Below are 25,563 nucleotides of genomic sequence, written 5' to 3' on the forward strand. Positions count from 1 at the left end.
TCTTGTCATTTTAGAATTCCCTTGCCGTTACTAAGTGAAATGTCTTTTCCTCCCTTTCGAAATATGTTTACACCAAGCCAGAGGGGCCACTGCTGGCCAGCCAACTGTGGTTTAGGTAGAGACACGCTTGTCTACCAGAAGCCGAACCCAGCAAATCAACGAGTTTCCCCAGATGCAGCCAGTGAGTGTTTTTGATCAGTTTGTTCTAAAATTCCCATTAGTTCAGGGAGCTCGTTGCTTTCTTCATCAACACAACGTGAGCCACCGTTAGTTGACCCAGTATGTATATGTGTTGTGCAACTCGTTCTGGACAGTCAGGTTTGGTGACTTTGGTAAGTGTGATCTTGAGTCTTGTATTCATTTATGTTTATGATTTATGTTATTTACAGCTCAGTACACAAAGCAAACAGCATCCATTTACTAAATCTACTCGTATATCGATACGACTACATTCTTCTTCATCTCTTATTTCTTTTTCATCTGTTATTTAGATATCCATTTACATATTGCCTCTAGAATTCAGATTGCGACACCACAGTTGGGGAGACCAAATAGCTTCTGAACACATTTGGTTAAATGGTATGGTATTATATGTTGAACCACACCAAACGGCAGCCATCCAGTAACTCCACCCATTCATGTATTTTCAACACTGCTTATCCTGTTTAGGGTCACAGGGCCCTGGAGCCTATCCCAGCTGACTTTGGGCAAAAGGCAGATTAAATCCTGCAGTGGTCGCCAGTCAGTCACAGGGCACACCTAGGCATGGACAACCATTCACACTCCCAATCACACCATCACTAAGTGCGAAATGAACCCACCTTTGCCTGCACCAAAGTCAGGTGTGTAGACCACTACTCCATCAGTGACCATGCTGTAACTCTACAAGGGACAGTTGGTATTGAAATCTAAATATTTTATCTTACGTGAGCTCGGAGAATGATCTTTTCCGATACCTCCAAATGAGGCATGCAGGATTCATTTTGACTCCTTTTAGAACCTTTTATAGCGCACCCACTGAAATACTTAATTAACCTCAGAAGAACCAGTTTTGGTAATTAAAAAGTGGCAGTGGTACTAAGGCACATGTCCTTGACTGCCGTCCAGAACACATTGTACGAGTGCACTTCGTAGCCCCCTGCAGGTGGTTGTCCCAGAGGATTCCATTTAGGTTGGTTGGGCATCTCCTTCTATGACTCTCAGTTTGTTTCCTTCTGGGGTATTCTGGGTATGTCCAACCAGAAAGAGGCTTTTGGAGACCTAAATCATGCTAAATGGAACAATGTCTTGTGGATGGTTTGGAAGTGCTCATGTGAAGTTTTAGGAGCTCTTTGTAGACGGGAAATAGACTTAGTTAATTGGCTGAGAGAAATCCAATGGTTCTGCTGCCTTTTAATAAAGTGTGTTTTGTCCATTTTGCCTCAAGGTTCAGTTACCAAAAGGGGTTCCATGCCCTATAGTTATTAACATGGTGCCTTGTTTGATAAATGGCTGCAAATACTGGTCTACCAGTATCGTGTAGCTCTGTGCATAAAAAGCGAGACTGACCCAATGCCTCAGGGTGTCTATCCAACCTGAGACTATAGAGAATCTGACTGCAAGGCTGCAAGAGGGCACACGGCTGTAGACTGGAGAAAGTGGTGCAGTGCCTCCGTGCCTGGCTGAGCACAGGGTAATGAAGCATGGCAGAAAAGAGAGGAAAGGAGTGTGTCTGCAGGGTAGGCATGGTTCTCGTGTTCCTATGCAACCAAGGCGGAGGGCTAGGTAATGCAGGCCCACCTCTCTGCTGCCTTCTCTCCCCTTTCCCATTCTGTCCTCCCAAAATATAAATGTAATCCTGTCATGCAACCTATCATATCTAATTAGTTTTCATTGGAAATGACACATGATCATTTGAAGTTGGTGTGTACTTTCTAATCATGTTAAGTTAACTGCTCCATAATTACCCCCACTAAAGTATTAATGTGTAACATTTATCTTAATAAGACGTTGCTCCTCCTTTTTCTGCGAGACATTTAGCTGCAATCAAAGGTCCACTGACGACAGATGTGCTACAGACTCTGATATGTGGACTTGACTTAACATACTGAACATGGAAAGATGTAATTCCTCGCCTTACCTCACAGTATGTCCCATATTTTAGTGTACCTTGAATTTGCATACAGATGAATACATTTACTAAGCTTTGCGGCCTTTTAAAACAAGGTCAGTGACTCAAGTGAAGGATTAAAAATAACAACACTGGCTGGCTGAAAAAAAAAAAGATTCTCCTGACAGCATTACTGTGTAAGCTAGAAAGTCATGTAAGGTTCGGGCTTCCTATAGTACAGACAATGTAATAAACTACAGAGAAAAAAAAAAAACATTGTGATGCTACACGTTTCCTGTGGGCAACAAGTGTGGATCTATTCTTAGCTGCTGGCCTGGGCTCCAGCACGCGCTGCTTCCATTCCTCATAGGTTGGACAGGATGAGGTGTGATTCACTCCTGCCAGGTCCCACTGTGTTGTTGAAGCCCATGTCCAGCTGTAATGACAGTGGGGCCCAATGACCATCTGTCCCCAACCAGCAGACTCAGTGCTCAGGAAAATGGGGGCAGGAACAAGATGAGTTTAGATATGGGGGGTATCAGCTTTGTGTTACCATAAAGCTGTCGCTCCTCTCGCCTAGCAACGGCCTCCTCTATTTCCTCGTTTTTAGGCAGTATGGTCCTCTTGGTCGGTGTGCATGGCCCCCTCACTCACTCTCTCCTTGTCCTATTTATGGTAATGAGCCATCTGCCCTCTCTGTACCAGCCGCCCAAATAGAGGAGGGGATGGAAGGAGGGGTCTCTGACAGACAAGAGTCTGAGACAAAGACGCTTATCCTGTTGTGTCTGCCTCCGTCCCAGTGGATGCCTTCAGATACTGACAGAGTTAAATGATTATCAAATCAGTAATATGTGATGTAGGCAAAAACATAGAGGGTCATTTAAAGTGCATGACTAACCCAGGTTTCTCTGTGCATCTGATTGCGACACGGAGTGACTCCATCACTATGTCAGTATACATGAAGTTGCAAATCACAAAGGCTATTTTGTAATATCAGATGCACAATGACACCTCCCAAATATAGCACAAGGTTTTGACTACTGAATCGCATAATACACAACTCACTCAGCTGCATCTCTGTGACTTGGTGACATGATAGCAGTGGTCACATCAGCCAACAGAGAGCGTTCAATAGACCTCTGTTGCCACTGGATACTAGATTGGTTACCAAGCCAACATGTGTGCTGCACTGTCATAACTCTAATGGATTAGTCAAGAACAGGATGTGTTTTTTGCAAGTGGACCGTTGATCCAGTGTGATGTTTTACGTGCTTAAATAAAGACTATGTCCTGGTCCTTCTTGTTATTGGAACAATGGGTCCCAATATTTTACCTTGTGAGGATAGGCTATGTCATGTGCAAGAACACATAATCATACATGATTCATTACGGCTCAACTGACTACTACCCCTAACACGAGAATCACTTTCACTATGAGGAACATTTAGAACAGAGAGGTATTTTGTACAATACAAGCATCAAAAATAATATCCTCAACTGACTCTCAATTCCTCCATTTGCATGGTCAATCATCATTAACCTTGTCACAAAGCTACAAAGTCAAACACATGGCTGGGCCACTGACCAACGAGCAGCATACCACAAATGTTCTGCTAGTAGAGGTCATTGTAGTTAGCAAACGGTTATAAAACGAAAGGAAACAAATGAAGAAAGGTAAGGAACCCTAAGGTGACATGGGGAAAAAAATACACACACACACACACACACACACACACACACACACACACACACACACACACACACACACACAAACAAACGTTTTTTCTTTCATGCACATCTCCTGCCCTTTGGGGCTCTGTAGAAAGAAGAAACATGAAAGTAAAAAAAAAAACAACAACAGTGTGTGATTGGTTGCAATAAAGCATGTCACCATCAGCTCAGTGGTGTGAGCCATCAAGAGCGTAATGCAGCTAAAAGGCAAATTTAGTTTAAGAACACTTTGGAAAATGTTTGAATCGTGGCCATACATTGAAAAAGTATCAAGGTGCAGAGTAGGATTTTTTTTTTTTAACTGACCAACAATATGGAATACAATTGAGGAAAACAAAAACAGATTGAGGTGACTGTGATAGGCTGGTGACCCGTTCAGGGTGTAACCTGCCTCTCGTCCGATGTCAGGTGATAGGGGCCAGCACATCTGCAACCATAGTGAGGATAAGCGGTTCAGAAAATTGATGGATGGCTGAATGAGGTGAAGCATCTTCCAGACAAGAGACTGTGTCTCTGTTGAATGGAGCGTTGGCAACAAATACATTACATTGTTGGTATGGACCACAGACAACATGTGACACTCCTTCAATTCACAACAGTTGGTGAGATGTGAGAGAAGACACCTAGTGGGCAACTACACCAGCTCAAATTATTTATTTATTTGGGTATGAAATGCAGCCAGAAGTGTTTGTTGGTATTCATTTATACTCCATGCTTATACTGTAATCATAAAATAACCTGTCCTTCTTGTCCTCCCACAGACCTTACTGATTTTTAAAAATTAATTGTTTTAAAGTTTAAAAAAACGATGTGGTCACATTCATTTCAACAGATAGTGGCAGGCATAGGCTCCTTTTGTCCAGCAGATGTTTTCTAATCGCGGATACAACTGTGAGACAGCTACTTGAAGTTTATTTTCAATGCCCACCTTCACCTGTATTACATTTTTTTTTTACAGTCCTCTTTTAGTGGGGTTTTTAAGACACTTGATGGACGGCAGTAAAATTAGCTCCACCTGCCGGGTGTAACCTAATATGAAATATGTTCAGGGGATCCCTTTCCTGCACCCACCCGCCAAAGAATCACCCCCGTCATAACGCCCGGGACCCCTAAGTTTGAAAACCATCGGATTAATGAATGAATCTTTTTCAAGAGGATACATTAAAGAAGGCCCTCAATTATTTCACAAGCTAGATCCGTTTCTCTGTGTCCCATGACCAAGCATAATACTCTTTTGCTAGAACAGTGTAATTAAGTTTCCTTTCAAAAAATATCCCCATTATTCCATTTTCAACACCAGTTATCCTGGTTAGGGTCGCTAGAGTGATTATCAGTATGCAGTTATCCCCCACCGCTTTGGGGGGCACATGAATGTTTTTGTATCACTTATGACCCTTACATTTTTTAAAAAGGTCTACAGTATCAAAACACACAAGCCAAACAAATGCATTGAAACAATATACTGCGAGAGCAAGAGCAATGTCCATCCATCCATCCATTTTAACACCGCTTATCCTTGTTAGACTCGCGGGGCACTGCAGCGTGTCCCAGCTGACTTCAGGCGAAAGGCGGACTTGAACCCTGGACTGGTCAACAGTCAGTTGCAGGGCACATATAGACATGTACAACCATTCACACCATCATTGAGTGGAAACTGAACCCACGCTGTCTACACCAAAGTCAGGCAAGTGTACCACTACTCCATTAGTGACCCTCCTAAAATACACAAGCAGAAAAACTGCAAACGACAGTTTAAAATATATTGTAAAAACGAAATTAAATAGCATAATGTGGAATAACACAGATTGAATAAGAAATATAAGAAATAACACAACTAGAATGTAAAAATCACAGGAAAAGAGTTGTTTTTTTTAAATTAACACATTCTTTATACAGTACTTTTGTATAATATGTTCACTGGTTAGCTCTCTGTTACATGCAACCCATTCAGGCTCAATAGCACCACCATCTGTTTCAATACAAGAAGACGGTTTTCCCGGTTGATTTAGAAAAACAAAGCGATTCAAGAAAACTTGCAGTCAGTAAAATTTATCTTAGATTTATATAAATGCTCGTTGGTAAAAAAAAAAAAAAATCCATCCATCCATTTTCTGAGCCGCTTATCCTCACAAGGGTCGCGGGAGTGCTGTAGCCAATCCCAGCTGTCATCCGGCAGGAGGCGGGGGTACATCCTGAACTCGTAGCCAGCCAATCGCAAGGAACATGGAGACAGACAACAGTCGCACTCACAATCGCACTTAGGGGCAATTTCGAGTCTCCAATTAATGCATGTTTTTGGGATGTGGGAGGAAACTGGAGTGACCGGAGAAATCCCACGCAGGCACGGGAAAAACATGCTAGGTCTACAAATGCAGTATAAAAACTACAAATATAAAAAGAATATTGAATGCTGAAGGATAATCTGTGTGCAAACTTGAATAATGATATTTAAACTTGAAATGAAAATCAAATACAACTACATTTAGTATATACCACGTGACTGAATTAAGCAAAACCAAAGCCCATTCATTCCAGCGGACTTAAAGTGAAAAAATTGTATAAACCCTGGATTGGTCACCAGTCAATCAGAGTGCTCATACAGGGCCGTGTAAAGGTATTTGCCCGCTTCCCAAATTCTTATGTTTACTGCAGTTTCACCACTGGTTAGATCATTAGCCTCACAGTTTTGAGGACCAGAGTTCTAATCCTGGCTCCACCTGTGTGGAGTTTGCATGTTTCCCCATGCGTGTGTGGTGTTTCTCCTCGCACTACGGTTTTCTCCCACAATCTCAGAACATGCATTACAGTAATTGGAGACTCTAAATTGTCCTTAGGTGTGATTGTGAATGAGCCTGACTTTGTGTTTCTATGTGCCCTGCGATTGGCTGGCAAACAGTTCAGGGTGTACCCCGCTTCTGGCCAAACTATAGACTGGACAGGCTCCAGCACTCCCGCAACCCTTGTGAGGATAAGCGGCTCAGATAATAGATGGATGTATGAGAGCCATTATCCCTAAATTAAGAAAACATGGAACAGTTGTGTACCGTCCTAGGAGTGGCCAGTAAACAAAAATGACAGTAAGAGTACAGTGACGACCCTTCCAGAAGGTCACGAAAGAACCCAGGAAAACGTAAAGAACTGCAGGTCTTCCATGCATCAGTTAAAGTCAGTGTTCATTACTCAACAATAAGGAAGAGAAGATCCTGAACAAAAATAGCATCCATGGCAGAGTTTCAAGGCAGACCGCAGCTGGAAAGTCCGTGTTTTGTTAAATCTAACATAAATGTAACACAGCATTTCAGAAAAACAACATTTTATATATATATATATATATATATATATATATATATATATATATATATTATAAGTGAGATGGTCTGCAGCTGCTTTAGTCCTTCAGGACCCGCACAACTTGCTGTGGCTGATGCTGGTCTTTATCAAAAAAATCCTCAAGGAGAATCTTCGGCCATCAGTTTGTGACCTCAAGTGAAGCACACTTTGGTTTTGCAGCAGGACAAAAAAAAAACACACCAGCAAGTCAATTTCTGAATGGCTTTAAAAAAAAAAAAAAAAGTTTTTGAGCGGCATCGTCAAAGTCCAGACTTGAATCTGATTGAAATGATGTGGCACAACCTTAAAAAGGCTGTTTATGCCTGAAAATTCTCCAGCGTTGAAGTAAAATAATTTTCCAAGGAGAGTGGCCCAAAATATCTCCAAAGAGATGTGAAACACTCGGAAAATGCTTGATTTCAGTTGCTGCTGAGGGTGCCCAGTCATTCGTTTTACTTTTCACACTGGGCAAGGTAAATTTTGATTTTTTTTCCTGCTTGATATATAAAATAACAATTTAAAAATTCAATTTCATGCCCACCTAAACACAAAAGTGGGGAAATTACGCACACATAAAAAATTATTTTTCATCGCACTGTGCATAATGTTCACATTCATACTTATGGACAACTTAGCGTCTCTTTAATTGAATCCACGTTTTAAGAATGGTGAACCTTTCAACAGTTCTGAGGTCCTACGTTCAAATCCCTCCCTGTGTGAAGTTTTTGCATATTCTCTCCATGTCTGCATGGCTCAACTCCGGTTTCCTCCCACATCCCTAAAGCAAGCATGTTAGGTTTATTAAAGTCTCCATCAGGGGTGTCAAACTCATTTTTGTCACTTGCAACATTGTAGTTACGGTTTCCCTCAGAGGGCAGCTGAAACTGAAACCATAAAAATATTTACTCACCGCATCATATTTCCTGATCTGGTCCCCAGGCCTTGAGTTTGACACGTGTGCGCTAAATTGTCCCTAGGTAGAAATTTGAGTGCAAATGGTTCTTTGTTTATATGTACCCTGCGATTGGCTGGCAGCCAATTCAGGAAGTACTCTGCCCCTGCCTGAATTCATTTGAGATCGGCGCCAGCACATCTGCGACCCGAGCGAGCATTAGCAGTTTGAAAAATGGATGGATGGATGGATATTTTTATAATGTAGGAGGATCTAAATATCTGCAGGTTAGACGAATTCTAGAGTAGGCTGCAGCCAAAATTCAAACCCAGTACACAGGTTAGAGGCACACCTGCTTCCCATTGCTGCCCAAACATCAATAAAGCATTGGGCCTCAGAATACACAATTATAAACATGTAGCATTGTGTCTGAAACTGTAATTCAAAGTTAGTGAATACTATAATGACTGTCATTTTTACTGCTATTTGACAATTCAGTCGGTCAATTGCCTTAAAGACTTATTACAAATCTATTCGTGTGAAACTAGTCATGACACTTGGTCACCGTAACAATTCAAGGATCAAAATAAAAAAAGCCCTTTAAAAATAATGGTGCTCAGTTTTAATGAAGGCACACTACAGCATTTCATTGCATTTGGCCGCATGTTTCCAGTGAAGTTTTAAACTACTGAATAAGAACAAGAATAATACACACGCTAAAATGACTTTACCGACAGTCTTAGTCAAACTCGACCAATATTATCTTGGTAAAGACTCAATACTCCGATTTGCTTTGCTTTGTGTAGGAGTTTCTTTAAATTGTTAAATTGGTTTACCAAATGAACTCTACGGAATAATAATCATATTGCCGTTTAGCAACTCATCTTACCTCCACTTGATCCTTCCGTTTCAACTTGGATGTTGTTGGTGCTAACGTAATTGAGTGTTTGGCCTGGATGTGAGAGGACCATGTGACGGGGAGAGGTTGTCCCATGTGATGCGACTGATTCCGGGCTGACTGTGCTCGTCTGTTATGGCTCCTCCTGCCACAGTGGTTAGGCCGAGACGTTTCACCAGCGCAGGGGACCGGGAATAACCCGATCACCGTGCGATTTTCCGGAGCCCACCGCGGAAGATGACAGATTTCAGAATGCTCCTGGAAAAGGCATAGGCGCTGCGTTCGACGTCGCCTCTTCTGCTGTGAAGGCTTCGACATTTCTTCCCGATTAACAACACCGCAAATGAACTCCGTCAGAGCAAGCAACGTTAGCAGAAGACCAAGGCGAGTGTCGAGGCCGCGCCCGGTGCAGCCGGGGAGGAACCACCAGGAAAGAGGTAACCGCGATAATGACCACGGTAGCATTAGCATTGTCTGTCATTTGTTTACCGCTGATTTTCTAGCATTGATTGAAGGGCTATGTTCGTCACAGTTGTTACAGATCTACAGAATGTCAGTCGTTGTCAAGACGACACTACTTATGTATCAGCCGTATACGTCGGTTTGTGTTCTCAGGAAACACCGAGGCTTTTGTGTTCCTAGCTGGAATACAGGCCGCGCTTTGTTTTGCTGTATTTTTTTTTTTCATCTGCGTGGCCATTTATTTGACTCAACTTGTCTCGCTTAATGTTGAAAAGCGTGTTTCCCCACCGACGAACGTTTGTTGTGATGGTGAAATGACGAGCTTGATACGGGTGTTACTTGATTCACGAGTGGCAAACGTAGGAAATGGTACACAAAGTGGTTGTCGTAGCATACTCAATGAACCTAGCAGTACCAGATGCTATTATTAGCATGTTTGGCTAACTAGTTGAGTCCAGGTGTTTAGTATCAGACGCTTTATTGTCAACGTAGGAATATATCCCTCGGATTGTGTGCTTTAACTACAATGGTTTGAGTTTTATTTATTTTATTTTTTTCACAGTAACGTACGTTGTCTGTGTAATGTTAAGGAGTATGTGCTGCGATTGTTAAACGTAAACATTAGCTGGTTATGCTCACAAGTCTATTGTTTACAATTTACAAATACGTTTGATAGAGAACAAGAGGCCACTTAGGTATTCATTGTTAGTGATTAGCTGCTAGTGGATATCATTAAACGTCATCTCTCAGCTCGACTGGTGTCATAATGTGATCTCATAAAATATATTTGACATTTATTGCCCATTAAACATTGTAACAAGGTGTGTTCAGGTTCGTCTTTGCAATTTCTAGCAGTTTTGACTGACCCTAATTGTTCCAGGTTTTGTCGTGGTTACTGACCCAGTAGCCTGGGAGAGTCATCTTTGCAACCAGAGCAACAAGTAGACAAGGCTTTGCATCTATAGCTAACAACCCATCATTGCTTAGTATATAGCTGTGGATGAATGCTCCATTTCGGGTTGATTGAATCCCCTTCTTGATGGGATCTGTTTTGGTTTCTGGAGCATACAGAGTAGGTAATTACATCTTTTTGTTCCTGTTTTATTCTTTCTTTGTCATGTTAATGAAAAATGTTGCAGCGCTTTTGAATCTTTGAGACAGCACTGATTTGATGTTGTAGCATTACACATTGAATATGGGTGCCACCTGTACCTCATGCCTCTCAAGAGAATGTTTTATTCAATAGTTTGATTAAGCTCTATTGCTACCATTACCAGATGAGGACGTTCCTGCAGATATGGTTGCAGAAGAATCTGGTCCAGGAGCTCAGAATAGTCCATACCAACTTAGAAGAAAGTCTCTCCCCAAGAGAACAGTGTGTCCGACAAAGACAAACATGGAGGTACAACCAAGAAAATTATTATGCATCGCCTGCCCATAAACAGAGGTTGATCTACTAATGTTTTATTTAACTTGTTCTTCTCACAGGGTGCTTCCACTTCAACCACAGAAAACTTTGGACACCGACCAAAGCGACCTAGAGTTTCAGGCAAATGTCAAGATATACCATGTAACTATACACATTTTGTTGGTGTTCAGTATAATTTTATTGCCATTTGAATTAGCCTAAAATACAGTTAATAAACAACTGATGTTCAACAAGTTTGTTAATCTTTCTAAATAGGTTCACACATGAAATAACAAAACATTTGTCGAAATACCTTCCAATATAGTAGCTATTTTATCCAAACACAATGTAAAGTCATGTAGTATTGAATGGAATTAAAACAAGTGTTAAAAAAAAAGATGCAGACAAAAATCTAGTACAGAATGTAGGAGTTTTGGGTTATTTTTATTTTACAGCATATTAGCATTTTCTTGAGGCATTTTTCTTCTCCTTTACTTCAACCTGAATTTGGTCAAAAGTTCCAACAGTGATATACTGAACATTCTAAATCAAAAAACCTGAAAGTAAAATGTCATGAATTCAGGATGAAATCATATATTGTTGTTATTTGACTAATTAAGTGTTTTAATCTTCACCCCAAACACCTCTTTATGACTTTATTTTATTCTTTGTTTGTTTCATTTCCCTCCTTTCAGCAGCTCCAGCAGAGCAGTATTTGCAGGAAAAGCTTCCAGACGAGGTGGTGCTGAAGATCTTCTCATATCTACTGGAGCAGGACTTGTGCCGCTCCGCATGCGTGTGCAAGCGCTTCAGTGAGCTTGCAAATGACCCAATCCTCTGGTGAGTCTCTGGTGGTGTGTTACATCATTTAAAGCATTTTTATAGGGATTTTTTTTAACATTGCGTGTCTTAAGGAAATCTGCTTATAAAGATGTTTACATTTTAATAAAGTTCGCAGGTCTGTCTGTCGTGATTTTTTGTTTTTGTTTGCCACAATAATGTCATGTTACCAATATTATGACTTTGATGCTTTACTTGTATAAAGTACCTCCATACTGATACAGAAATTATACGATGTTAAAGTATAAAATAATGACAGTGGAATCTTAAGTTGAAAAACATGGACCTTTAAAATATTCTCATTTGTTCAAAACACTATTTAGACATAGATGAAATTAAATAATGTATTCCCTCTTGATCTAAAATATTTTTTAAAAATGACATCACAGCTCAGCTGTCAAACCAATTGAAATTATTCTAAAACAATTTTATAAAATGGCATCACAGCTCATCTACTAAACTAAAATGATGCTCACAGCTGCTGAGATTTGTAGCATTCTTGAGAATGTAGATATTGGCTCAGCAATTATTTTTGTCAAAAAAAGTGAAAACCAGCACAAATTTCTCTTTATTATTTTGATTCATTGAGTTGTATATAATACCCTAAGTAGAAAACGTAAAAACTATGCTCTCTAGAGGAGTAAAGTGTATTGAGTGTTTTGTGCAAAATATCAGATACATTTAAATGTAATGCAGTCGTGAGCAGGTTAATAGTAAAGTCAGGCCGAAACGTTAGATTTTCAGGCCCAGCTGTACGCTGCATAATACGTATAGATTCCAGTCCCCTCCAAAGTTTTTGGATTTACAAGGCAAATTCCTTTGTATTTGTTGTATACTGAAGACATTTGAGTCTCAAATCAAAAGATGAATATAAGACAAAAGTTCTGAATTCATGCTTTTATTTCATGGTATTTGCATTTTGATGTGAAACAACTTATTTTTTTTTTAAGCCACTCACTTTTTAAGTCATCAAGTATTGAAACACATTTTGTTAAATTCACTGAATAATTAACATTGAATATTTTAGTGCAATAACCCTTACTTCCAATACCAACATCAAGCCTGCAACCTGTTGACATCACCAGATTGTTGGATTCTTCATTTCAAATTCCTTTCCAGGCCTTTACTGTAGCCTCTTTCATTTCTTGTTTGTTTCTGGGGAATGTCTCCCTTCAGACTTCAGTCTCTCTTTATTCTTAGGTAAAATGAATCCTCTATTGGGTTATGGTCCGGCGAATGACTTGGTCAATCTAAGACTAAGGTTAGCCTTTTTTTTTCCCCTAACGAAGTCCTTTGTTGTATTGGCAGTGTGTTTTAGGTCATTTTCTTGTCGCATGATGAAGCCTATCTTAATTATTTTGGAAGCATTTTTTATTGTAAATTTCATAACAAAGGGGTTTTGTAGACTTCGGAATTCTTCTGCTACTATCATGAGTGAATAACGTCTAGTGAGCCCATTATAGAAGCAGCCATGCAAGCCCAAGCCATATTACCTCCACCACGCTTCACAGATTAGATTTTGTGATTTGGATCATAAGAAGATCCTTTCTTTCTCCATACTTTGGCCTATCTTTTCATCACGTTGGTAGAGGTTAATCTTGGTGTCATCAGTCCATAAAACTTTTTTCCAAATTTATCATTGCTCCTTTTTGTACTTCTTTGCAAAATCCTATCTGGCCTTCAATTTCATTTTGCTGGAGTGTTTTGTTTCTAGTATGTTTTTTTTTTTTCTTCACAAATCTCCCAATGTTTCTGTCATCAACTGCTTTCTGTACCCTTGGCCAACCTTTTTGATGTGTGTTGCTCAATACACCAGTAATTTTTCTTTTTAGAACATTCAAAATTATTGGATTGGCCAAGCCCAATGTTTGTGCAATAGCACTGATCAATTTTCCCTTTTCACTCATCTTAAAAAGGATTTGCTTTTCTCCCATAAACAATGCTCTGGTCTTCATATTTGCTTAACGGCAAAAGCAGTTTTCACAGGTGAAAGGTAAAGCCAAAAACAAGCAATGTCTAATGTTTAAGCAATATGTCTAGAGTGCAAGACATGAGCGGCTACAAACACCAATCATCACATGTTCCAATAATTTTGCTCACTTGAAAAGTGGGTGGCTTCAAACAAAAAGTGTACAGTCCTGACTTGATAATATATTTGAAAAATACCATGAAATAAAGTATAGAATTCAGAACTTTTGTCTCCTACTTTTTTTTTGTTTATCTGGAAGCCAAATGTATTTAGCATCCAACAAAAACAAAGGAATTTACACTGGTGTTCCAATACTTTTGGAGGGGACTTTATAAATCTTGTTTAGACACTGAATTTGCACATTCTTAACATCAGCTAATTATATAAATCGTGGTTATTTATATAAAAGTGAACAGTTTGTGAGATATGCGAGTACATTAGTTAACTCGACACTTGTATTTACCAGCCAATGGTGTTTGTTTCACATTGTTCACATTAAGGTAGTGGACTAATTAAATTCTTTATTTCACGTCTGTGGAACAATAACCCTCAACTAGGAAAATGAATAGTAGTATCTTGGAGAAAACACATTCCTATTTGGAAAAATTCTCACTATTTGAGAACTGCACACACCATGTTCAGGAAGTTCAGAATAATCATTCTTAAAAGTATTGGTATTGGGAAGACTTAGTATCATTTCATTTCTGACTGTAAGATACCTGGCAATACTGTGCAACTCTATACCACACATTGGATGGTTTTAAACAATTACCCATCTTGTTTCAGGAAAAGACTGTACATGGATGTTTTTGAGTATACGCGACCCATGATGCACCCAGAGGCAGGGAAGTTCTACCAAATAAACCCAGAAGAATATGAGCAGCCAAATCCATGGAAGGAAAGTTTTCAGCAGTTGGTATGCTATCATTTTATGAGCCGCCGCGGTGTTTTTTTTTTTTTTTTTTTTTTAAAAGACTGCGTTGTTGTCAATGTTAGCAGATTTAATATATCACAACCATTAAGTATTCTAACTATTTTTAAAATATTTTGGCTGATATATTTTAAAGCTACAACAACTAATTAAAACTAGGTAGAATAATGAGTTTTACAGATTGAGTGCGACAGTATTCTTAAAGAAGCGTGGTTAGCATTTTATTTAACATCGAATGATGGGTGCTCAAATAAGGCGGAACTGGAGCAGGGTCAACGCTTCACATTTGGGTGTGAGAACCTGGGCGAGTCTCCCTCAACACCGACTTAAGCAACCTCCCTCCCGTCACCGGTCACTGTATTACGTAGGACCAACGGAGAGCTTTAACCCTTCAAACAGAGAGTTGGTCAGGACTCCCTTAGTTATAAGGGATTGGGGAGCCTGGAGTAAGCGAGGGGTGCCTCAGCTTTTTTATTTTTTACTCACTGTGGTAGAACAGTTTGATCTTGGAAATAATGTGGATATACTGCAAGATTTGTCATTTTTTTTTCTTTTTTTTTTTTGCATGTCTCCATGGCCGCTTTAGGTTACAACCACACAATCTTGATATTCGCAAATTAAGTAAAAATGTTTTAACTGACTCATAAGTTTCACCCCATTCATGCAGCTACACTAAATGCTAGAATGCCTATTACCGTGTTTTCATGCAGATGTACACCACAGGCACAACAAAGAACATAGTGTGAAATAAATTCCACCTTTTTTCAAGACTTGTATCTTGACATTTTGTCTTTGTTTGCTGCAACAAGTCTTCTGTGTTTAGATGGCTAATGTCATGTGAAATGGCATCACCACAGGCCATAATTGTGACCTTCCCTTTGCAATGTGAGTGGGACACTGGGGTTATCGCTAATTTGTTCCTTTGGGCAACCAAAAACCTTCACGGTTTCCGTGAACAAAAACATTTCAAAAATATTTTCGTGATCGCCTCACCCTCACTCATCTTCGTCCTAATACGTTCATATACCTTATACCGAGACAATGTCTTTGTTTTCGGAGCTGATAATGCCAAAAGTGTCTAATTTTTTCATTTGTATGATGGTTTGCTTTCAGTATAAAGGTGCTCATGTTAAGCCGGGTTTTGCAGAACACTTCTACAGCAATCCTGCGAGGTACAAAGGGAGAGATAACATGTTTGTAAGTGACTTCATGACATTTCTCATTCCGTGTCAGTATTGAGCAGTTCATCTAACTCGTTTTTTTTCTCTTCTCAAGTACTATGACACCATAGAGGATGCCCTCGGAGGGGGCCAGGAGCCTCACTTTGATGGCCTCATATTTGTTCACGCTGGTATTTACACAGATGAATGGATCTACATTGAGTCACCAATCACAATGATCGGCGCTGGTATGCGCATTTTATGTGTCACGTTATTTTTTGTTAGCTAATCTACACTCTAATTTGACCCTTCTACTTTCTTTGTAGCTCCTGGAAAAGTGGCAGAGAAAGTCATCATTGAAAACACCAGAGATTCCACATTTGTGTTCATGGAAGGCTCAGAAGATGCCTATGTTGGATACATGACCATAAGGGTGAGATTATGTTTGTTGTTATTGTGTTCCTCGATGTAAAAGACAACATGATAATCTGGACTCTTGTGTTCACTGTAGTTTAATCCTGATGATAAATCCGCCCAGCATCATAATGCACACCATTGCTTGGAGATTACTGTCAACTGCAGCCCAATTATTGACCACTGCATCATACGTAGCACTTGCACGGGTAATGAAGTCTTCTACTTTGCCGCGACTTTAAGTGTTGTCCATACATTACGTTGGTGTCAGTATTTATTCTGCTGTTTCAGTGGGATCGGCTGTGTGCGTTAGTGGTCAGGGTGCTTGTCCCACAATCAAGCACTGCAACATCAGTGACTGTGAAAACGTCGGGCTATATATCACCGACCATGCACAGGTACTATGCCCCCATAGTCTTATTCGCCAGATGAAGATCTTTGTCCAAGATGACGAGCACAGTTTGAAACAAGTTTGGGAATGAGCTGTTTTTTATTTTTTTCCCAGGGAATATACGAGGACAATGAGATCTCAAACAATGCTCTAGCTGGTATCTGGGTGAAAAACCACGGTAACCCAATCATCCGACGGAATCACATTCACCACGGCAGAGATGTTGGTGTTTTTACATTCGACCACGGAATGGTAAGTCTCATATTTTCAAACAGCAGATCTCAGTAAGCAGAGTTTTTTTTTTTTTTTTTTTAATGCCAATACAACATTGTGGTTGTACTTAAAGGTCAAGTGTCGTCAAACGGATGATTTTTGGTATACTATTAATGAAAAACCCACAGCCAATATGGTCCCATGTGTTTTTTCACAACAAAACATGATTTTTACATATACAGCTTTTTGTAACTCCTGCCATGAAAATCCTCTTGAGGGATTTGTTTTCGAGAAGAAGCAGGAAATGACGTACAAGACAGAGGCGCCCCCGAGTGGACTCGTTTGTTTCCATTAGTTTTACCTCCGGGAAGGTAGCTCGTTGTTCCTCCGTGTTAGCCAAAATGCCGGCTCATTGCATTGCTGGACATTGCTTGAACACTCGGGAGAATGGAATTACCCTTCATAAGTTTGAAAGACACCGTTTGTTGTGAAAAATGGTTTGCACGAGTGCAGAGGACGAGAGTTTTGTGGGTTCCATATAACAGGTAGGTGTGTATACAGCTCCAAAAAAAAAAAAAAATTGGGGGGGGGGGGGGCGGACCACGTAATCGGTCTTTCTCATAACATCGCAAAAGATCCGCATATGAAATGTGTTGATGTGTGCATACAGCCACTAAAAAAAAAAAAAATAGTTTGGGGCGGACCACGGAATCGGTCTCTCTCATAACGTAACAAAAGATCCGCGTATGAAATGTGTCGATGTGCGCGTCGGCCAGCCAACAATGTATCGATAGTGTTCATCGCGTATTGTGGCGACTTTGAAAATACCCCTAAAAGCAACATAGCTAGGCTCCACCTCTTTATATGCCACCAGGTGCCGCGTTCGTCGGTCACAGCTTCTGCGAAGACCGTACGTCGGGCTTTGCGACGGGGGCGGCTCTGAAGAACCCAGCCGAGAATGCTTTACTCAGTTGCGTGCGTGCATAAAGCGCCAGCTTGACTGTGACTAAAGCAGCATCGCTCGGGTCTGTCATAAGCCACGCCAGCCGGCTGCGATGAGCCGTGATGGCTCATCTCCGCCGCGGGAGTGGATCGGACGGGATGCGGTTTGGCTGTGATCGGATACCATCTGAATATGGCTCGAAACAATAGTGTAGTATTGCCCTGAGGGCTCAAAACAATAGTGTAATTTCCCCCGGTTGTGTGGTGTTGTCCTTTTCGAAAAGAGCTTCGGTGTCAGAAGGGGCGTTGGAAAAATGCGAATATCTCTGTTGTTCGGCTTCCATAGTAGCAGGCACTGCGCGTTTTCAACGGCGGAAGTGACGATGACGTCAAGGACGGAGGACGCGACTAATATGGCGACCACTTGGATGTCGAGCGACACTCAATTGTGCAACTTTGTGCATGGATGACGCGCTCTCCGCTCAGTTTTTTTTTTCCTATAGACATTGAAGTGAATAATGTTATATGTATTTTTCATTATAATATCTATTTCAGAATGTTTATAGGGATGACACCCGGGCTTTAAAATTTTGTGGTCTTTTTCCAGGGTTACTTCGAGAGCTGCAACATCCATAGGAACCGTATCGCCGGGTTTGAGGTGAAGGCGTATGCCAACCCAACAGTAGTCCGCTGTGAGATCCATCATGGGCAAACAGGAGGCATCTACGTGCATGAAAAGGGCCGGGGACAATTCATTGAAAATAAGATCTATGCAAATAACTTTGCTGGTGTGTGGATCACCTCTAACAGTGACCCCACAATACGGTCAGTGTGGCTGCATCACTGTGAAAAATTTCTAATAAATATCTACTAGTCTATTACATGCTGAAATAGGTTGTTTTTTAATACAGGGGAAATGCTATATTTAATGGCAACCAAGGTGGAGTTTATATTTTTGGTGATGGCCGAGGTCTCATTGAAGGAAATGACATCTATGGCAATGCCTTGGCTGGGATACAGATCAGGACAAATAGCTGCCCTATTGTCAGGCACAACAAGATCCACGACGGCCAACATGGTGGCATTTATGTGGTGAGAAATGGATTGAGACTAAATCCATCAAATTTGAACATTTATCTTTTAAACATACATGTGATGTTAATGTGTGTGTGTGTTTTGCACAGCACGAGAAAGGACAAGGTGTCATCGAGGAGAACGAGGTGTACAGCAACACGCTGGCTGGAGTGTGGGTCACAACAGGCAGCACACCGGTACTGCGTAGGAACAGGATACACAGCGGCAAGCAGGTATGATTAAAACCCACCTACACAGGGTTTCCCCAGGGTCTCGAGAATTCTTAATTCACTGACTATTGCTTTAAAGTATTTTTAGTTGGACTGTAATTCGTATGTTCATGTAGTGTATCTTAAATAAAACTCTTGCACAACCTACTACAATACTTTACAACTATACAAGCTAAAGAAGCAAAGCAACCAATTCGATTTCGCCTTATTAGTCAGTGCCTTTCGACGCCTCAGGAGAAATCTCACTGTTCCCCCGTTATTCGTGGTTGTGTAAGGAACATAACCCCTGCGAACAACGAAAACCCACGAATAATGGATGCAGTATGAATATACCCACATATGAGATCCAGCATATTCTTTCAACCATATGATGCACTTAAGTTAGATTTTCCCCAAAATGGACAGCATGCTTCGTGTGCAGAATTGTTGTGTGACTTGGCCAAAGAAGTTCACTTGAACACACTGGTTACACTGTTAGCATGTATGCTAGCCCATGTTTTAGCATGTACGTAAGATATTATATGATGGTGCTCACAAGGCAGAGAGAAACAATAGCTTTTTACATCTGTCAGCCGAAGCATCTTACATTACACCACACACTGGTGTGTAAGCAGGGTTTTTTGTTGGTCACACTCACGGTGTCACATCGAAACTAAAATTATCACACCTCAGTAAACAGAATAGGATAACCAGCTAATAATAAAACAAAACAAGAATGTCTCAATAAATAATTGACTCAAAACATGTACTGTAAATGCTATTTACATTAGCATGATTTGCAATGGTCCCTGCATGCTTTGTGGCACTAAGGAGGTCCTTAGCACAAAGCATGCTGGGAGGACAATGTGCATATTAATGAAATAATAATAATGAAGGAATTTGTCTCTTGCACTGACTCCTGGAGACAAATTCCTTGTGGATTACTACATACTTGGCCGTTAAATCCCATTAATACATTGATACAATAAATACATACTGTTATTCTTAATACTACTGCAAATTGCATGTGGCTCATTTACGCATAAATAGACAAGCTGGTCTTGGATTTAAAAACTCAAGATCTTTCCTTTTTCCACTTATTCAGCTATTTTGAATTCATTTTCTGCCCACATTTTTGTAGTTTTGATGTCACGTTATATAGGTGCTAAATTTGAGTTGGTGAATCTTGGAGAGGAACCTTGGACCTGAAATGAGATCTTAATGCACAGTGACACCTCAGAGATAAATGTAGTCAAATGTTTTTTAATTTTAAGGTCCCATATTTTGGCTATTTAGACCTCCATAGCGACTCTCTAGTCTAAAATTTTCAATTTAATTCATATAAAAAACACATGGTGTTGTCAAACTAGTGTCTAGCTAGAAAAGATCCTTCTGACATCTATATTTGTTTGACACAGTTTTTTTTAGATTCGTGCTTTGTCTTTTTTGGAAGAGACAACCCTTTTTCTTCTGATTAATTGCCTCCGTGTAGAACTACTTCTATTTGTGAAAGTGAAAATTTGTGTAAACGTTCACGTTGACAATGTTTGCTCAAGAGCAGAGAGGTTGACGTCTTCGCTAATGAAGAAGCACGTCACCTGCAACTCAGGAATGCGCAGACAATTTGAATTCATATTTCATATTCACTCAGGCACAACAGTCCCAATATAACATCCTAGTTACTAGAAAAAGTTGCTTTGATGAAATATGTGACCTTTCATTTGGCATGCAATGTTCTTAGAATGTTTCACTTCATCGTTCATTCTGTCAGGTTGGGGTCTACTTCTATGACAATGGTCATGGTGTTTTAGAAGACAATGACATTTACAATCACATGTATTCTGGAGTTCAAATAAGGTTAGTATGAAAATACCAAGATGCTTTGGTTAAGTCAGATGTTTGAAATGTTCTTTTTGTGAGCATGTCCTAATTCATCCACTTAGAACTGGCAGCAATCCCAAAATCAGGCGCAACAAGATATGGGGAGGTCAGAATGGTGGCATTTTGGTTTACAACTCGGGTAAGATGTGGACTTCATTTTTTTTTAAAGGCTTGACACCAATTTCCTTAAAATATAAACAATGTTTTGCAGGCCTGGGCTTTATCGAGGACAATGAGATCTTTGACAATGCAATGGCAGGAGTCTGGATTAAGACGGACAGCAACCCCACCTTGCGAAGGAATAAAATACATGATGGGAGAGATGGTGGAATCTGCATTTTTAATGGAGGAAGAGGTAATGATGTTGACATGAATGAGTAGAATATTGCAGTGAATCGCCACAAATTAGTCTAATCATTTTTCTTCAAATTGAATGTACTTCTTTTTTTTTGACAAAAAACAGCTTTAAGTGTTTTTGTGCTTTTCCTGTAACTTCCTAAAATGCCACAAAATGGCATCGTGTGGCACGGCTGAATTAATAACTGGTGTCATGGAATTATTGTAGTCATACTTCTCAAACTGATGAGCATTGTGTGTCAGAACTAAGTTTAGCATGTGTTGTTAATGGAAGTTAGTCTTTCCTGTATGTCCATTTTTTTTTTTAAGCATAATCTTTCAACCATTTATTTTTAAGGGTAGTGCTGGATAAATGCAGAGGGTTGCGTCAGGAAGGGCATCCGGCGTAAAAACTGTGCCAAACAAATTTGAGCATTCATCTAAAGAATCCCATACCTGATCGGTCGTGGCCCGGGTTAACGACGCCCGCCCCCGCAGCACTGCTAACCTGCAGGGCGTCGGTGGAAATTCAGCTACTGTGGGTCGAACACAAAGAAGAGGAGGAAACCGGATCCATCGTCAGAAGAAAAAGAGGAATGCACAGAGCCTACAACTGAGTGTAGGGACTTTGAATGTTGGGACTATGACAGGAAAAGCTCAGGAGTTGGTTGACATGATGATTAGGAGAAAGGTTGAGATGCAGAAGATAGGCTAAGATGGAAAAAGATGACACGCTGTGGTGACCCCTTACAGGACAAGCCAAAAGGAAAAGAAGAAGTTGAAAGATGTTTGAATTGTTAAGTGTTGTCATTTATGGCACATTAAAACAACAACATACAATTTTAAACTCGGAAGGGGGGGTTGTCACTCCATTTTATTAATTTATTGCTAGGAATTTGGTGTACAGGTATATCGAGATGGACGTTAAGAGATCTACATTGGTCTACATTCAAGGAATGTCAGATTAGTATCAATTTAGTTATGTCGTCACTGGATTGTGGTGCAATGGATGCATCTTCTTAGTAAGAAAAACAGGAAGATGTTTGATGCCTTACTGCGGCTTCTGACTTTTGTAAGTTGGCTGCTGCCCTGTCCATAGTCTGCTCTCATTTATTGAAATGCTCATATTTTACTGAAACAAAGTGGGGGACTGGCATTATGAGAGGAACTGTTGCATTTCTGTTGCCACTACGTTCTTTACTTCTGACACAAGCCGGGTGTTGTTTGTCATCTAGGTCAAATATAATGATTGGCAGAGATAATTATGGAAGAACATATGCTTTCTCTGGGATTTAATGTAAATTGACATTTGTCTTTCATCTCTAGGCTTGCTTGAGGAAAATGACATCTTCAGAAATGCCCAAGCAGGTGTCCTCATCAGCACCAACAGTCACCCCGTCTTGAGGAAAAATAGAATATTTGATGGCTTTGCTGCAGGTCAGTTGGTGTGAAATCAAGGATTCAGTGTCAAGAAATGCAACGTGTGTCAGATCAGATTTGTCATCACTAGGTATTGAGATCACCAATCATGCCACAGCGACTTTGGAGGGCAATCAGATTTTCAACAATCGCTTCGGAGGGCTTTTTCTTGCATCTGGTGTCAACGTTACAATGAAAGGTACAAACTGTGACGGACACATTTTCATAACCAACTATTATCAGTGACAACTGTAATCTTTCTAATCCCGCAGATAACAAAATAATGAACAATCAGGATGCCATTGAAAAGGCTGTGAGCAGAGGTCAGTGCCTGTACAAGATTTCAAGTTACACCAGCTATCCAATGCACGATTTTTACAGGTAATCTCGTGTCACATTACCAGATGACAATGTCACCGGTGTTTTTGTTTTGTTGACTTTTCACTGCTCCCATTTGGCTCGCCGCAGGTGCCACACCTGTAACACAACAGACCGCAACGCCATCTGTGTGAACTGCATCAAGAAGTGCCACCAGGGACATGATGTGGAGTTCATCAGACACGATAGGTACCAACACATTTTTTTGTGTGCTGAAACATGATTGAGATACACCATATTGTAATAAATGAGCTGCTGTCAGGCATATCAAGTGGTACGTCGACTTACAAACTTGCTAGCTTTTCAAGTTTTGAACTATTACTTCATCACCAATGCACTTCTAGATGTTTAAGAAGACTAGCAAAGAGTTACAATAAACACAGTTCACCCCCAGCAACAACTTTTTTTTGTGGAGTAGGATCAGTATGTTGAATTTTATGGCAGAATATAGATTTAAATTAAAGTAAATTCCGTTACAAGTCTAGTGACAGAACTACTCAATCACAAGTCAAGCTGCCAACTGTATTTCTCCCGAGTTGGAAACGAAGCATTTTATCTTCTAAGGTTGAAAAACTCAATAATACTCCCTTCCAGTCAGTCAGTGTAATTCTCATCATTTTTCCATTTCCCCACCCGTAGGTTCTTCTGTGACTGTGGCGCAGGGACGCTGTCAAATCCTTGCACATTAGCTGGAGAGCCGACGCACGACACAGACACCCTCTATGACTCGGCGCCTCCTATAGAGTCCAATACGCTGCAGCACAACTAAGCCCCAGACCGCAAGTCCAGTTGCGCCGTAATGGATGCTTAGGAATACAGTGGAGGAAGAGGAATCCCCAATTTAATTACAGACTCTCACAGAGCATTTAGAATGGAGAGGGAAAAAAAGGACTGGGACACAAGATGCCAAGCCTTTCTGTCCATTATTTTAAAGAACAAGGTGACATCAATGGAAAAAGCTGTGGAGAAGGAGGCTTGTGGGCATGTCAGGTTGCTGGATGAGTGACATTGACAACTGGCAAAGTGGATATACACATTGGGGAAAATATAATGCAGTCATGTGCAGTCGTGTTCAAAATAATAGCAGTCCAATGTGACTAACCTGATGAATCAACACCTTCAAAATATTTTTTTATTGCTACATGTCAAACAAGTTCACAGTAGGTGCAGTAGATTTTCAGTAGACCAACAAGAACTAGCAGTCATGAAATGCACACTTTTAAAGCGGTACAATTGGGTAATTTGTTGAAAGGGGTGTGCTCAAAAAACAGCAGTGTGGCATTCAATCAATTTTGTGAAAAACAGGAGAGAATCAGGTGGCCCCTATTTCAGGACGACGCCAGCACCTGTTCTACATGCATTTCTCCCTGAAAGCCTGAGGAAAATGGGTCGTTCAACACATTGGAGTGTGTGCGTGTGTATATCATCAATGCTGGGTTTTGTTGGTTTTCTGAGAATCTACTCCACCTACTGGTAACTTGTTTGGTATGTAGTAATAAAAAATATACGGAAAATGTGTATTAATCTGGTTAGTCACATTGGACTGTTATTATTTTGAACACCATTGTACACACGTGGCAGAGACACTGCATTCTGGTGGTTAAAGGCCACAATGCTTCCATCGCTGGGTGACCGAGCGCTCATACGATATGAGAATATCTGAACTAGCACTTCTGCACCCCAACGCCCAACTCAACTGTTCATTTGAATTTAATGCTTTTTGTGCAGTTTTGTATTTTCATGCAAAAAAAAAAAAAATCGTACTGTACTTGAATGTCTTTATTTTATTAAATGTTTTTTTTAATTATACCCCAGAATTGCTGTAATTATACTCAAGTCACAGTATCTAACTTCTTTCTGTGAAAGAGATCTGAGAAATGAAAGGGAAACACTAAGCAGTTTCTCCTGCAACACCGGCTTATTTGCAACACTCAGACTGAAATGTACTTTCACAAGACTTGTATGACTTCATATCATAAATGCATGCCTTTCTTCCTCCCACTGAAATGTTCCAGTGTCTATATTTGTAGTACTAACTAGATAAAGCCACAATGTCTGCACTCTTCTTTTTACCGATACATGGCTGTTGAATTTGTCAACTGTTGCAATGAATCTAGTGTTCTTTACATGACCAAAATTCCATTTAACTCCACTTTGTAGTCTAGCTGCATCATTGTTTCGACTTGATCGGGTCCCAGGTCTTGTGAAATTCTTTTCAGTTACCCCCTCCACCCCCCACCCCCCTTATTGATTTGCCAATGTTGCAGGAAAACCCAATAGGATTTTACTCCATAGAAGCTGAGACCAGTATCTACGTACAACAGCACTATATATTTTCATTATCCCTCCCCAATTCATGTGTACTGGTGATTGTGGGTTCTAATTCAGACTGAAATGTATGCATGTATCATAACATCTAGACCTAATATATTGTGAAGTATTCAATAACAGTTATGTAGGCGCTAGCTTGAATTAAAAAGGGTTTAATTTCCTAGGTGAACATTGTCTTTTTTTTTAAAAAATAAACTTTATTAGATCATGGCAGTAGTGTTTTGTCTCCTACAGAACAAGGACAGTACTAACATGTGGCCATTCA

General features: G+C 40.3%; 2 protein-coding genes across 4 annotated transcripts in view; one reads left to right on the forward strand and one right to left on the reverse strand.

Moving 5' to 3' along the window:
• Window positions 1-9,063, reverse strand: part of foxn2a (forkhead box N2a) — a 40,252-nt gene extending 31,189 nt beyond the window's left edge. The window contains exon 1 of one of the 2 annotated variants that reach the window (XM_061838061.1): window positions 8,932-9,063. In XM_061838061.1, the coding sequence (XP_061694045.1) occupies window positions 8,932-9,013 (82 nt within the window). In that variant the 5' untranslated portion in view covers window positions 9,014-9,063. The other variant, XM_061838064.1, reaches the window with a different exon arrangement.
• On the forward strand, window positions 9,042-25,508 carry LOC133510251 (F-box only protein 11). 2 transcript variants are annotated; one of them, XM_061838058.1, is made up of 22 exons: window positions 9,042-9,377; window positions 10,680-10,804; window positions 10,891-10,972; window positions 11,506-11,650; window positions 14,406-14,535; window positions 15,664-15,747; window positions 15,826-15,958; window positions 16,037-16,143; window positions 16,222-16,333; window positions 16,416-16,522; window positions 16,630-16,767; window positions 18,278-18,495; window positions 18,582-18,762; window positions 18,855-18,977; window positions 20,725-20,810; window positions 20,897-20,973; window positions 21,046-21,189; window positions 22,497-22,607; window positions 22,681-22,788; window positions 22,862-22,970; window positions 23,058-23,156; window positions 23,607-25,508. In XM_061838058.1, the coding sequence occupies exons 1-22, from the start codon at window positions 9,284-9,286 to the stop codon at window positions 23,734-23,736; spliced, it is 2,643 nt and encodes an 880-aa protein (XP_061694042.1). In that variant the 5' UTR covers window positions 9,042-9,283; the 3' UTR covers window positions 23,737-25,508. The 2 variants fall into 2 exon arrangements, with proteins under 2 accessions (XP_061694042.1, XP_061694044.1); XM_061838060.1 differs by having other exon boundaries at window positions 11,509-11,650.
• The last annotated feature ends 55 nt before the right edge of the window (window positions 25,509-25,563 follow it).

This window comes from Syngnathoides biaculeatus, chromosome 12 (genome assembly GCF_019802595.1).
Source record: "Syngnathoides biaculeatus isolate LvHL_M chromosome 12, ASM1980259v1, whole genome shotgun sequence".
Classification (NCBI taxonomy): Eukaryota; Metazoa; Chordata; class Actinopteri; order Syngnathiformes; family Syngnathidae; genus Syngnathoides; species Syngnathoides biaculeatus.

Coding starts and splice junctions, on each gene's coding strand:
- LOC133510251 (XM_061838058.1), top strand. CDS start 9,284: ATGAACTCCGTCAGAGCAAGCAACGTTAGCAGAAGACCAAGGCGAGTG. Junction 10,973..11,505: donor CAAATGTCAAGATATACCAT/GTAACTATACAC, acceptor CCCTCCTTTCAG/CAGCTCCAGCAGAGCAGTAT. Junction 22,608..22,680: donor ATTTGATGGCTTTGCTGCAG/GTCAGTTGGTGT, acceptor TGTCATCACTAG/GTATTGAGATCACCAATCAT.